The sequence below is a fragment of the Equus quagga genome, chromosome 7 (assembly GCF_021613505.1).
Source record: "Equus quagga isolate Etosha38 chromosome 7, UCLA_HA_Equagga_1.0, whole genome shotgun sequence".
Lineage (NCBI taxonomy): Eukaryota > Metazoa > Chordata > Mammalia > Perissodactyla > Equidae > Equus > Equus quagga.
In genome coordinates this window covers 85,095,419-85,108,278 of record NC_060273.1, presented here as the reverse complement: position 1 = coordinate 85,108,278, position 12,860 = coordinate 85,095,419, and the positions used below count along the sequence as shown (strand labels likewise).

The following is a 12,860-nucleotide window of genomic DNA, read 5'->3' as shown; positions in this document are numbered from 1 at the left end:
TAATTTGTGGGGCTTAGATCTTTCCTCAGGACCAAATATCACAACAAGGAGCAGTTCCGGTAGGTCAGCCCCTTTAGTCTCCAGCAGAGAAGGCCTGTCCCACGAGGAGGTGCCTCACTCTTGCCCTAAGGAGAGTTCTTTCTTCTGTTGCCCATGGGCTGATCCAAGAGTGCTCCTGGCTATGGGCACACCTGCTTGTCCTAAAAGGCTAACAACAACAGTCTTATCGTTTTCCTATAAAAACAAAATAGCTTTCTTCTGAACATCTTATCCTTGAGGGCGGAACTTCCTGAAGCAATGCTCGTCAGTCCAGGTGGGCTGGGATGATGTGGGCGATGCTTCAGGCGGCTGCGCTCCCTGCTGCCTGCTCGGTGTGTGATGCAGGCTCCCAGCAACATGCCCTGTTCAGTCTGAATGAAATCTACAGAGAGGCTCTCGTGTACACTCTCATTTGGCACTCCACTAACTTTTGAAATGATCAGCTAAGCTTGCTACTTCACGCACAAGAATACCATGGCAGTACAAAAGTAGAGACTGCAGCAACCCTGAGGACAGTGGGCTGGAAATGGGAGGGGAACCTACAGAGAGCCGCTGCTGGTGATTTGGGGATTTCTTACGTCCTAAGTTCTCTTTAAAAGGCTTGGCAGGAAGTGACCACAGGTACGAATGGAAGATATGTGTAGCGGGTGGGGAAGGAGCCCATGGATGCAACATGGGGAAAGCTTTGCGGTTTCTAGCCGAGGAACCTGAGCCCAATAGTAGCCCTCAGAGCCTGTTTCTAAGAACAACCGGGTTGGGGAAAGATGCTGCTCAGAAGTAGAAGTGCCCATGAAGTATACAGTAGCTGTGTGGTAAGGCCTCTAATCTGCACTAATACAGTAGCCACTGGCCACATGCAGCTGTTTAAATTAAAATTAATTAATAGTAAATAAAATTAAAAATTCATTTCCTCAGTCACATTAGTCACACCAAGCATAGGAGGCACATGTGGTTGGTAGCTACTGTATTGAACAGCACAGTTACAGAACACTGCAGAGAGCTCTGGTGTACAGCACAGCTCTAATTACTGAAGCTCAGTGACCTAAGGTCATCACAGTTGCTACAGGGACCAACTAAGGGCATATTCCGAAAAATGCAAATGGGGTTCATTTTTCAAACCCTGTGCTGGTAGGCTGGGGAAGTGAGCTGGGGGTTGGCCATTTGATACAATGTGTTTTGTTCTGAGATCATTCCTGCTGAGGCTTTGGAGGAGCCCATTAATTATAAGAGGGCTCTGTATCTGGTACATGTCATTTATTTTCAAGGATAATGAAGTATGACAAATAAGTAAGGAAAACAAGAGCTGGCAGAAGAAGGGCTAAGAAATTCTGAGAAATAAAAATTAGGAAAGAATAGAAGATATAAATAAATATTCATATGATAAAAATAAATATGGTAAATAAGTAGAAAAATAGGAAAATTAGGAAAGAATAGAAGTCAACTGTGTTTGAGCATCAGGTAAAAATGTGAATAGGTTACGTAATAAAAAATTAAGTTTCTAGACATTAAAAAGAAAAAAAGACAGTGTTGGCTGTCACCCAAAAACTGATTTGAATACTCACTGACCTGAGAGTCTGTTGAAACCAACAGGGACAGCCCAGGAGGGTGTCTGTGCACTCACCTTCTCCTCTGACTACAGGAAAAGCTCAAGGAGCACAGATGCCCTGGCCATCCTTTACCTGATAAACTTGGGATCATCACCACCTGGGGCACCAGGAATCCTCCTAGGGGTGGATGCTCTGAAAAGACACTAGCCTGTGTTTCTTTTAAGAGCCACACTGGCTATTAAGTTTTGCATGGTCTTCTCCAGCTGCCCTGGCTTAAACACACCCACAGCTAATGTTACCCCTTCTGGTCTGGTCCTGGCTTTAAGTATAACTGATGATCGGTCTTGTGATTTGATCAGAACTTTGAAACACCTGAAGGTGTTTTTATTTGTTCCTGTAATTAATGGATATCTTATGAGACCTCCCTCCTGATTGTCTTTAAAAGGACAAACTAGAATTTTACAGAATTAAAATTATTTGGGAGTAACTTACAGCTAATAGTATCAAACACCGCTATTGTGAAAAATTATAAACCATTAAAAATGAATTCTAGGTTTATTCCTGAATCTCCTCGGTGGCTGATATCCCAGAGAAGATTTAGAGAGGCTGAAGATATCATCCAAAAAGCTGCAAAAATGAACAACGTACCTACCCCAGGGGTGATTTTTGATCCTGTGGAGGTAAGCGTCTGTGGATGTCTCCTCTTGAGATCAGCTATGCAGTCTTGATTTCATGAAATTTAATTTAGTTCAGTAAGTTTTGAGTGTCCACTATGTACCAGGCTCTATACAAGTCCTTAGAGACACATTGATGATTAAGTTCTGAGATCAAACCCACCTCAAAGGGCTGTGTACGAATTAAGTGAAATAATATATGTAAACTGCTTAGCATAGAGCAAGTGTTTATTAATTATTACTTCCCTTCCCTTTTGCAAGTTCATCTACAACTTTTTATCAGTATTGCTCCATATCATTGATGCAGCTACCTACCGGTGATTTTTGAATGACCAGATTAAGTGGAAAAATGTGTTTGAGGGTATTCAAATGAGTTCCCCCACTGTATCCCGAATCTTTCCAAAGCCTTCTGAGGAAGCTGTGCATATCTTTAGTCTTGCTATGTTGTATCTAGAACCTTAACACCTGAGAGCACAGGCTGGATGATTCATCCCTGAAGGCAGGAAGCCACAAGAAAAAGCTGCTGTTCTCTGTGAGCAGCCACACTCCTGACAGTCATGAGAACTTGCAATGTTCTTGGCCATGCCCTTTGCTGGCTCCTGAAGTAAACAAGAAAAATTAGACACAGTTCCTATGCTTAAGGAGCATAGAATGTGACTAATAGTGTCAAGAAGATTAGATGAAAAATAAATGATGACGTGAGAGAGGAAAGGCTAAGTACCCGAGGAGTGGACACTGTGTGCCCGCAGAGAAAGAGAGCAGAGTGACTCAGGGCTGAAGAGGAAGGTTCAAACCAGGGAGGACAATTACATAAATGGAGAGGCTGGGGTAGGGCATTCCTGGCTAGGAGAAGGGTAGGGGACTGCTCAGGACACCCCAGGAAGACTAGTTTGGCTACAGTGACAGTATGCATGCCCCACGCTCAAGTCTGCACGACTGGCTACCCTAGAAAGCAGGGCTGTGTGGAGGGTGGTGGGTAGGCGAGTGCTCCACTCCGAGGCCTTCCCCCATCCCTGACCTTTGGGACCTTTGACAGAAGCAGAAACCCTGGCGATGGTGGGAGGATTAATTACAGTGACTGTGAAGCCAAACTCTCAGATGGCTTCCAGGAGAAACATCTCTTAATCCTTTGCTCTTCAGATCAAGAATTCCATTTACAGCCATAGTCAGTTTAACTGAATGCAAAAACGATATTGAGAGTGTCTAACACTTCTGCATTTCGGAGTCGTGCTGGATGTTTATTGATATTTATTGCGTACGTGATCTGATTCCTTGCTTTAAGGAATTTACAGCCTTACAGTAGAGATTAGACCTTCATGGATGAAAGCAATCATAAAACATATCAGAGATATAGGGTTATAGACAAATGAGAATAAAGTTCAGTGTCAAAACACATGCTTCTGACAGTGCCTCGTTTCTTCTTGCCATGAGGCACATGCAGCCTGACCCAGACAAGCCCACCAAGGGAAAGGGAACTTGTGCTTTCCCGAGCCCAGTCATCTCCCCTGCTCATCTCTCAGGTAGGGTCCTCTTTAGGAGGATCTGCAGAGTCCTGTGTCGGCAAATGCAACCTACTCAGAATGATAATGGGAGCCTACCAGATGCCAGGCACAATGTTCAGCTCATTTGATGCTCATGCTAGCCTTAGCAAATAGGTACTACTGTAGGCCCATTTTTCAGGAGAGGATACTGAGGTACAGAGAAGTTAAGTAATTTGCCCAAGATGACACAACCAGAAGTGTCACTAGGTCTCTCTTGGTGCCAAAGTGCATGCTCTTAACAACTGCGCTTTCTTACTTCATGCTAGGGGCGGTAGCATTAATGTGGACAGGAAAAAATATAGAGTAGTATCATTTTGGAAAGCGGTCTTAGGTTTCTCTGGCTTCCCTTCTGAAGCACCTTCAACCTGCTCATGGTGCCTGGTCCAAAGGCATTTTAGTGGCTCCACACAGGCCAGGGACAAAGCACTGGATTCAAGTATGTTGTCCTTGGGTTTCCAAACCTGGCTGCTTATCACATTCATCCAAGGAACTTTAAAAATACAGATTCCCAGGCCACTGGGCCCCAGGATAGATTCAGAGTAAGCAAGCCCAGGGTGGGACCTGGCAATCTGTATTTTCACAAGGGCCCTGTGGAAGCACCAAGTGTTAGCACGGGCCTGATCCACAGGTCCTATCTGTGCATGGCACCACTCCCAGACCCTCCGGGAGGACTTCTAGTTCCCACTAGTTTATGCAGGGGCTTTGCTTTGTTGTCATAACAGGATTATATTGATGGGACATGTTTTAGAGCTGTACGCTCCAAATAGTGTAAGAAAAAAAGGTAATATGGCTGTGAGCTGTGTGAGGAGGTGTCTGATTATTCTTAGAAAGAAGGATGCTAATATCTGGGACCACCAGCTACAAAGGCAGGGCTGGCACTCTCACTTCATAATAGTATCTGCTTCCTCGGCCTCTCATTGTACACACACCGTAGGGCCACAAAACCCTTGTACTTGATCCCAAAGAGATTCCTCACCTCAGAGCCTTGGAACTTTCTAGTTTCAATTCTAATAAGCTAGGTTATCTAGGTTCCTAACACATGGCAAGTTAACTTCAGTAAAGGAAAAGTAGAGAAGCCCTTTGACAGCTGTATGTAGTTGCCACTATCCACTGACAGCTGGCATCTTTTTCTCAATAGTGCAGTAATAATAATAATAGTTAAAATGTATTGGGCACTTACCGTGGTTCAAGTACGATGCTAAGCTTTATATATATAATCTCATTTATCTTTGCAACTCCCAATTATTATGCCCATTTTACGGAGAAGTAAACTGAGCCTCAGAGAGGATAACAGTAACTTGCTCTAGGTCCCCCAGTTAACCCAAGTCTGTTCTGACACTGAGACAACAACAAGAAAAGTATAAACGCAGACATGGACCTCAAGGCAGTTTGGGGCTATATGGCCTGACCCACTCAACTGGCCCTAAGGATTACAGCTTAGTGTGATTAAGGTCACCCATGGTGACCCTGAGTCAGAAAAGACTATGTTAGCAGTCAGGCTTTATATAAAGAGACGGTGGAGCCAATGTTATATATTTAAAGAGCCTCTGCCTAGGGCCAGCCTTATGGCTTAGTGGTTAAGTCCGGTGCGCTCTGCCTCAGCGGCCCAAGTTCGCATACGCAGATCCTGGGTGCGGACCTACACCACTCATCAAGCCATGTTGTGGCGGCAACCCACATACAAAATAGAGAAAGATTGGCACAGATGTTAGCTCAGGGCTGATCTTCCTCAAGCAAAGAAAGAGGAAGATTGGCAATGGATGTTAGCTCAGAGAAAATCTTCCTCACTGAAAAAAAAAAAAAGCCTCTGTCTAAAATGGGCCACAAACATTTGTTAGACTGTTAGTTCTAAAGTGTTAGAATAAGCATCATGTGTGTAGATGCCCTTATTCCCCACAAATTCTAGACTTCTAAGCATATTCAAGGTGAAGTGAGAGTTAGATGCATAAAGTTTTTCCCATGCTGTCAAGGCCCAAGATACTTCCTCACCACCTCTTAATCGCATGGTTATTTGCATTATTTTAGCTACTGGAGCTAACATCCCTGAAGCAGCAGAAAGCTATCATTCTGGACCTGTTCAGGACTCAGAATATTGCCACAATAACCATTATGTCTTTGCTGCTATGGTGAGTAATAAGTGATCTGGAAATGCGACATACAGCACATAAGTACAACTGATTTTCTTTAATTCAGGGAAACATCAGGGCAAGGCCTGGGTCTTCCTGAGAAAAAATAAAAATTATAGAATTCTAAGTTATTTGGAAATGCCTCAATTCAACTCATGGAACTGGATCCTGAAAAGAAAGTCACAGGAACAATATTTAAGTCTGCAGTACGGTGGCTCACAGGGAAAGAGTCCCTCCCCTCCTAAAGTTATTAGGATTAAGATTAATGATGTCCCAGGGCTGGCCCTGTGGCCGAGTGGTTAAGTTCGCGGGCTCCGCTGCAGGTGGCCCAGTGTTTCGTTGGTTCGAATCCTGGGCACGGACACGGCACTGCTCATCAAACCACGCTGAGGCAGCGTCCCACATGCCACAACTAGAAGGACCCACAATGAAGAATATACAACTATGTACCGAGGGGCTTTGGGGAGAAAAAGGAAAAAAATAAAATCTTTAAAAAAAAAAAAAAAAGATTAATGATGTCCCGGGTACCTGAAGCTGAGATGCTAATTCAGCTCCTGCTTCCTGAAGCTGTACTGGCAATTTGAAGAGTGAGGTTAGAATAACCCGAGTCCCCACTGTGTGGACTGGAGTTTTGACAAGCTTTTTACACTTGCTAATAGCAAACTACCAAGTGATTTTAAAGCATTAAAATAATTGACTTTGTAGACAAGATTTAATAATGTTTCTGCCAGGAAATGAGGAGGAAGAAAAAAGGAACACGCCTACCTCATGATGGCAGCACACACACAAAAATGATCATCAGAACTAGTAGGTTCTGACTGCAGCTTGTCTATTTTTAGGGTCACCCTGTTTGCAATTAGAAGAAATCAGTGACAGAGCTTATGCCTCTGAATGAAGCAAGTGTGTCCTAGGCACATGGCTTTCCTCACTGCAGACCTCCTTTGTTCTTGCATCTCAGCATAAATCATTGATGCACATGTATCTTGAGCAGTAGCGCTACTGAGCCAATAATAAACCAGTCATTAGTTTTTTTCTAAGCTGCTCTTATTACCAAATACAAAAATCATTAAGATTTCTAGGGCAATCAAGTTTCATTTTTCGTTTTGTTTTGGATTAGCCTTTGTGCTACCTAACCTCCTAGACACTGTATAAAAAGATTCAACAGTGTTCCTGAAAACATGTTTCAGATGGCCTCTGCTTTCCAGGCATGATAATAATGAGCAGAGGTCTGCACAGGGCAGTCTGCATAGTGCAGTTGTCTTTCCACAGAGAAGCTTGTACGTGGAAGTTAACTGTCATGAAGGAATGTGCAGTGTGCGCCCTAGGTGATACTTTGAAGCATTATGGGACTTTCATTCTTTTCCCTAAAGTGAGTTTTACTAAATCAATTGGAATTTACTCTAAGTGGATCTCACAGTATTAGTTACATATCTTTTCTCTGGTTTTTTTTTGGTAAGAATGAAATCTGGATTTTATGTTCACTGACTGACATTCTTTCTTCAAATAATAGATCTAAGGGAATGAGGATGTACAAACTGTGCCAGAAATATTGAAATTTGAAATTCACTAGACTAGGAGAGGTACTGGTGCATTGGTGTATCGACACTAGTGCTCTCCAACAGAACTTTCTGCAGTGATGAAAATGTTTTATATCTGTGTTGTCCATTATAGTAGCCACTAGCCACATGTGGCTATTAAGCAATTGAAGTGTGACTAGTGCAACTGAGCAACTGAATTTTTTTTTTTTAAGATTGGCACCTGAGCTAACATCTGTTGCCAATCTTCTTTTGTGTTTTTTTTCCTTCTTCTCCCCAAAGGCCCCCAGCACATAGTTGTATATCCTAGTTGTGAGTGCCTCTGGTTGTGCTATGTGGGACGCCACCTCAGCATGGCCTGATGAGCGGCGCCGTGTCCACACCCAGGATCCGAACTGGCAAAACCCTGGGCCACTGAAGCAGAGCATGCGAACTTAACCACTAGGCCACCAGGCCAGCCCCCTGAATTTTTAATTTTATTTAATTTTAATTTATTTACTCTTAAATAGCCCTATGTGGCTGATGGCTACTTGTAGGACAGCAAGATCTAGACAATTTCTTGACCATCCTGGAATTTTAGAGTGATTCAGGCCATCCTTTTGCCATTCTTTTTTCTTTTGTTTTTCAGGATGCTCACCTCGGTGGGTTACTTTGCCCTGTCTCTGAACACCCCTAATTTACATGGAGATGCTTACCTGAACTGTTTCCTCTCTGCCTTGATTGAGGTTCCGGCTTACATTACAGCCTGGCTGCTCCTGCGAACCCTGCCCAGGCGTTTTATCATAGCTGGAGTACTGTTCCTGGGGGGAGGTGTGCTTCTCTTAATTCAAGGGGTACCTGCAGGTAAGAAGTAAACCAATATTAACAGCTTACCAGAAAAGATCCACATCTTGACTAGGCTAATTCTTTTTTTTTTTTTTTCCTGTTTTATCTCCCCAAACTCCCCGTACACAGTTGTCTATCTTAGTTGCATGTCCTTCTAGTTGTGGGGTAGGCTAATTCTTAATCACTGCTCCCTGTTTATGTCACTTTTACATCATAACCCATACATAAGTCAATTAGACTAGTGATTGCTAACTATGCAATTTCCCATGTTCAGAACAACTCCCTTCAACCAGAAGATCAGCCTTGGAGAATAGGAAATCACTGCTTGAAGAGGGAGAGTCATGCTCCCAGTCATCCCCTTTGTAGAAATATTCACCTAAACCCTTAAACCTCTTTTTCTGAGTCACAACCCTGATTCCCATTTCTTGGTACTTTCAAACCTTTTCTCTGAGGTGTGTATTCAAGTGCTAGAGTTGGTAGTATGTACCAGTTCCAGGATAAAGTCAGTGATTTTTATGGTCTGTAATCTTTTCAGTCATTAAAAAGCTCACAAAGGGACAAATACTTCCTTTTTTGCCTTATGTCTAATTTTCTCATATTATTAAGATGTTAATTCAATAGATTGTTGAGATGTAGTATTATACATAGAAATATAATTTCTTAATAATAATAAACAGGATAGAAAGGAATTGTCCCTCTCTTTGAAGATACCTTAAATATATTAACATGCTAACAACTTACCAGGAAATTGCTGTAACAAATAAAAGTGGACAAAGGTCACTGAGTGCATCAATGATCTAGAATAACAGTAGAGAAAGCACAAAGCAGCCCCTCACTCTCCATCTTTGTCCATGTCTGATTTTTAAGGCATTTGAAGAGAAGATGTTATTTGGGGAATATCTTTATATTATAAATACATTCCCATACAAGCAAAAAGGACAATAAAAGCAACTGAGTTAAGAAAGTATCCCTTCTAGAAGCACCTCTGTTTACACTGGGTCTCTTTTCCAGATTACAACTTCCTGTCGATTGGTCTGGTGATGTTAGGAAAATTCGGGATCACCTCTGCTTTCTCCATGCTGTATGTCTTCACTGCAGAGCTCTACCCAACCCTGGTCAGGAACATGGCTGTGGGGGTCACATCCATGGCCTCCAGAGTGGGCAGCATCATTGCTCCCTACTTTGTTTACCTTGGTGAGATTTTATCAGTGCATTTTATCAGTTTGTTCTTTTTTTAAATATAATTAATAGATTTTCATTGTGAAAAATTCAAACAGCATAGATAGTACTGGAAAAAGTACATGTTCACCTCTTCTCTCTCAGTTCCCCAAATCATAGCTCTAGAAGTAACTAATATTAACAGTTTGGTGAGTAGCCCTTCAGACATTTTGTTTTGCACAACATATAGATTTTTTTTCACACACAAAATCATATTATATACATTGTTTCACAACTTCCTTTAAATGTAGCATAATATCAGAATATCTTTCCATATTGGTATATATAGCTCTTTTACCTTCTTTTTCGTTAGTACATAATCTTCCAATGTACATACCTACATAGTTTATTTAACTCGGCTCAATGGATGAACATTTAGGCCATTTCCAGGTTTTTGTTACTACAGATAACACTGTAATGAACATTCTCCTACTCCCTACACCCTTTGTTAGTTTATTTACAATATTTGGATTCATGGAAAGAGTTATAGAAGTAAAATTGCTGGAGCAATTTAAAAATTTCATAGATAGTGCCAAATTGACCTCTAAATATTGTGCCAAATTTACAGTCCAGCTGTCAAAATACAAGACTGCCTGTTTCTCTATATCCCCACCAACAAGAGAGATTATCTAATTTTTTTAATCATTGATAATCTCTTATGTGAAAAAATGGATATCATTGTTGCTTTCCTTTCCATTTCTTTAATTATGAATGAGGTTGAGCATTTTTTGATATATTTATTGACATTCTATTTATTTTTCAGTGACCTGACTATTCATGTCTTTTGCCCATCTTTCTTTTTTTTAATTCATTCTTTTTTTAATTTAATATTTTTCAGTTTTATGGAGATATAATTGACATATAACATTGTGTAATTTTAGGGTGTGCATGTGATGATTTGATATACATGTGTACTGGAAAATGATTATTACAATAAGGTTAGTTAACACATTCATCACTTCACATAGATACAATTTTTTGTGTGTGGTGAAAACTTTTAAGATCTGTTAGCAACCTTCAAACATACAATACAGTATTGTTATCTAGAGTCAGCACACTGTCCATCACACCCCCAGACCTTATTCATGTTGTAACTGGAAGTTTGTACTCTTCCATCACCTGCACTCATTTCCCACACCCGCCCTCTGTCCCTGGCAACCACTAATCTCCGCTCTGTTTCTATGAGTTTGTTATTTTCAGATTCTCATATAAATGAGATCACATATATTTGTCTTTCTCCATCTGACTCATTTCACTCAGCGTAATGCTCTCCAGGTTCATCTATGTTGTCGCAAATGGGAGGATTTTCTTCTTGCTTATGGCTGAACAATATTCCATTGCGCATATATATACACCATACTTTCTTTCTTCATTCATTCGTGGATGTACACTTAGGTTGTTTCCATGTGTGGGCTATTATAAGTAATGCTGTAATAAACATGGAAGTCCAAGTATCTCTTTGAGATAGTGATTTCATTTCCTTCAGACTTATACCCACAAGTGGGATTGCTGGATCACATGGTAGCTCTATTCTTAATTTTTTAAGGAGCCTCCATACTGTTTTCCTTAGTGGCTGTACCAATTTACATTTACACCAACAGTGTACAGAGTTCTGTTTTCTCCACACCCTTACCAGCATTTTCCATCTTTTGCTTTTTTTGATAATAGACATTCTAACAGGTATGAGATAATGTCTCATTCTGGTTTCAATTTTCATTTTCTTGATGATTACTGATGTTGAGCACCTTTTCACATAACTGTTGGTATCGTGTGTCTTTGCCTGTTTTTTAATCAAATTATTTGTGTGTCATTTGGGGTTTTTTTTTTCCTTGCTATTGAGTTTGAGTTCCTTATATATTTGGATTTTAACCATTATCAGATATGTGGTTTGCAAATATTTTTCTCCTATTCCATAGGTTGCCTTTTCATTTTGTTGATGGTTTCTTTTGCTGTGCAGAATCTTTTTAGTTCAAGGTAGTGACACTTTTTATTTATGCTTTATTGCTTTGGGTCTCATATATAAAAAAATATTGCCAAGGCCAATGTCAAGAAGCTTTTTCCCTGTGTTTTCTTCTTCTAGGAGTCTTATAGTTTCACTTAAGTCTTTAATCTATTTTGAGTTATGTTTTGTGAGTGAGGTAAGACAGGCATCTAGTTTTGTTTTTTTTTTTAATTTTTATTGAGTTAATGATAGGTTACAATCTTGTGAAATTTCAGTTGTACATTGTTGTTTGTCAGTCGTGTTGTAGGTGCACCACTTCACCCTTTGTGCCCACGCCCCACCCCATCTTTCCCCTGGTAGCCACTAATCTGTTCTCTTTGTCCACATGTTTAAATTCCTCATATGAGTGGAATCATACAGAGATTGTCCTTCTCTATCTGGCTTATTTCACTTAACATAATGCCCTCAAGGTCCATCCATGTTGTTGCAAATGGGACGATTTTGTTCTGTTTTACAGCTGAGTAGTATTCCATTGTATATATGTACCACATCTTCTTTATCCAATCATCTGTTGATGGGCACTTAGGTTGCTTCCATGTCTTGGCTATTGTAAATAATGCTGCAATAAACATTGGGGTGCATAGGACTTCTGGAATTGCTGACTTCAAGCTGTTTGGATAGATACCCAGTAGTGGGATAGCTGGGTCATATGGTAGTTCTATTTTTAATTTTTTGAGGAATCTCCATACTGTTTTCCATAGTGGCTGCACCAGTTTGCATTCCCATCAGCAGTGTATGAGGGTTCCTTTTTCTCCACAACCTCTCCAACATTTGTTACTATTAGTTTTAGATATTTTTGAATTCTAATGGGTGTAAGGTGATATCTTAGTGTAGTTTTGATTTGCATTTCCCTGATGATCAGCGATGATGAGCATCTTTTCATGTGCCTATTGGCCATCCGTATATCTTCTTTGGAGAAATGTCTGTTCATGTCTCCAGCCCATTTTTTGATTGGGTTGTTTGATGTTTTGTTGTTGAGTTGTGAGAGTTCTTTATATATTACGAATATTAAGCCTTTGTCAGATACATGACTTGCAAATATTTTTTCCCAGTTAGTGGGTTGTTTTTTTTGTTTCAATCCTGTTTTCATTTGCTTTGAAGAAGCTCTTTAGTCTGATGAAGTCCCATTTGTTTATTCTTTCTATTGTTTACCTTCTCTGAGAAGACTTGGTGTCCGAAAATATCCTTTTAATACTGATGTCAAAGAGTGTACTGACTACATTTTCTTCTAGAAGCTTTATGGTTTCAGGTCTCAGCTTTAGGTCTTTGATCCATTTTGAGTTTATTTTGGTGAATGGTGAGAAAGAATGAAACAATTTTCATTCTTTTACATGTGGCTTTCCAGTTTTCCCA

At 40.6% G+C, this 12,860-nt stretch overlaps 1 protein-coding gene across 2 annotated transcripts in view; it reads left to right on the top strand.

Moving 5' to 3' along the window:
* Window positions 1-12,860, top strand: part of SLC22A4 (solute carrier family 22 member 4) — a 62,955-nt gene that overhangs the window by 27,472 nt on the left and 22,623 nt on the right. For both annotated transcript variants that reach the window (XM_046668309.1, XM_046668308.1), the window contains exons 5-8: window positions 2,140-2,266; window positions 5,827-5,927; window positions 8,091-8,305; window positions 9,299-9,481. In XM_046668309.1, coding sequence (XP_046524265.1) covers window positions 2,140-2,266; window positions 5,827-5,927; window positions 8,091-8,305; window positions 9,299-9,481 — 626 coding nt within the window. The remainder of the gene's footprint in view (window positions 1-2,139; window positions 2,267-5,826; window positions 5,928-8,090; window positions 8,306-9,298; window positions 9,482-12,860) is intronic.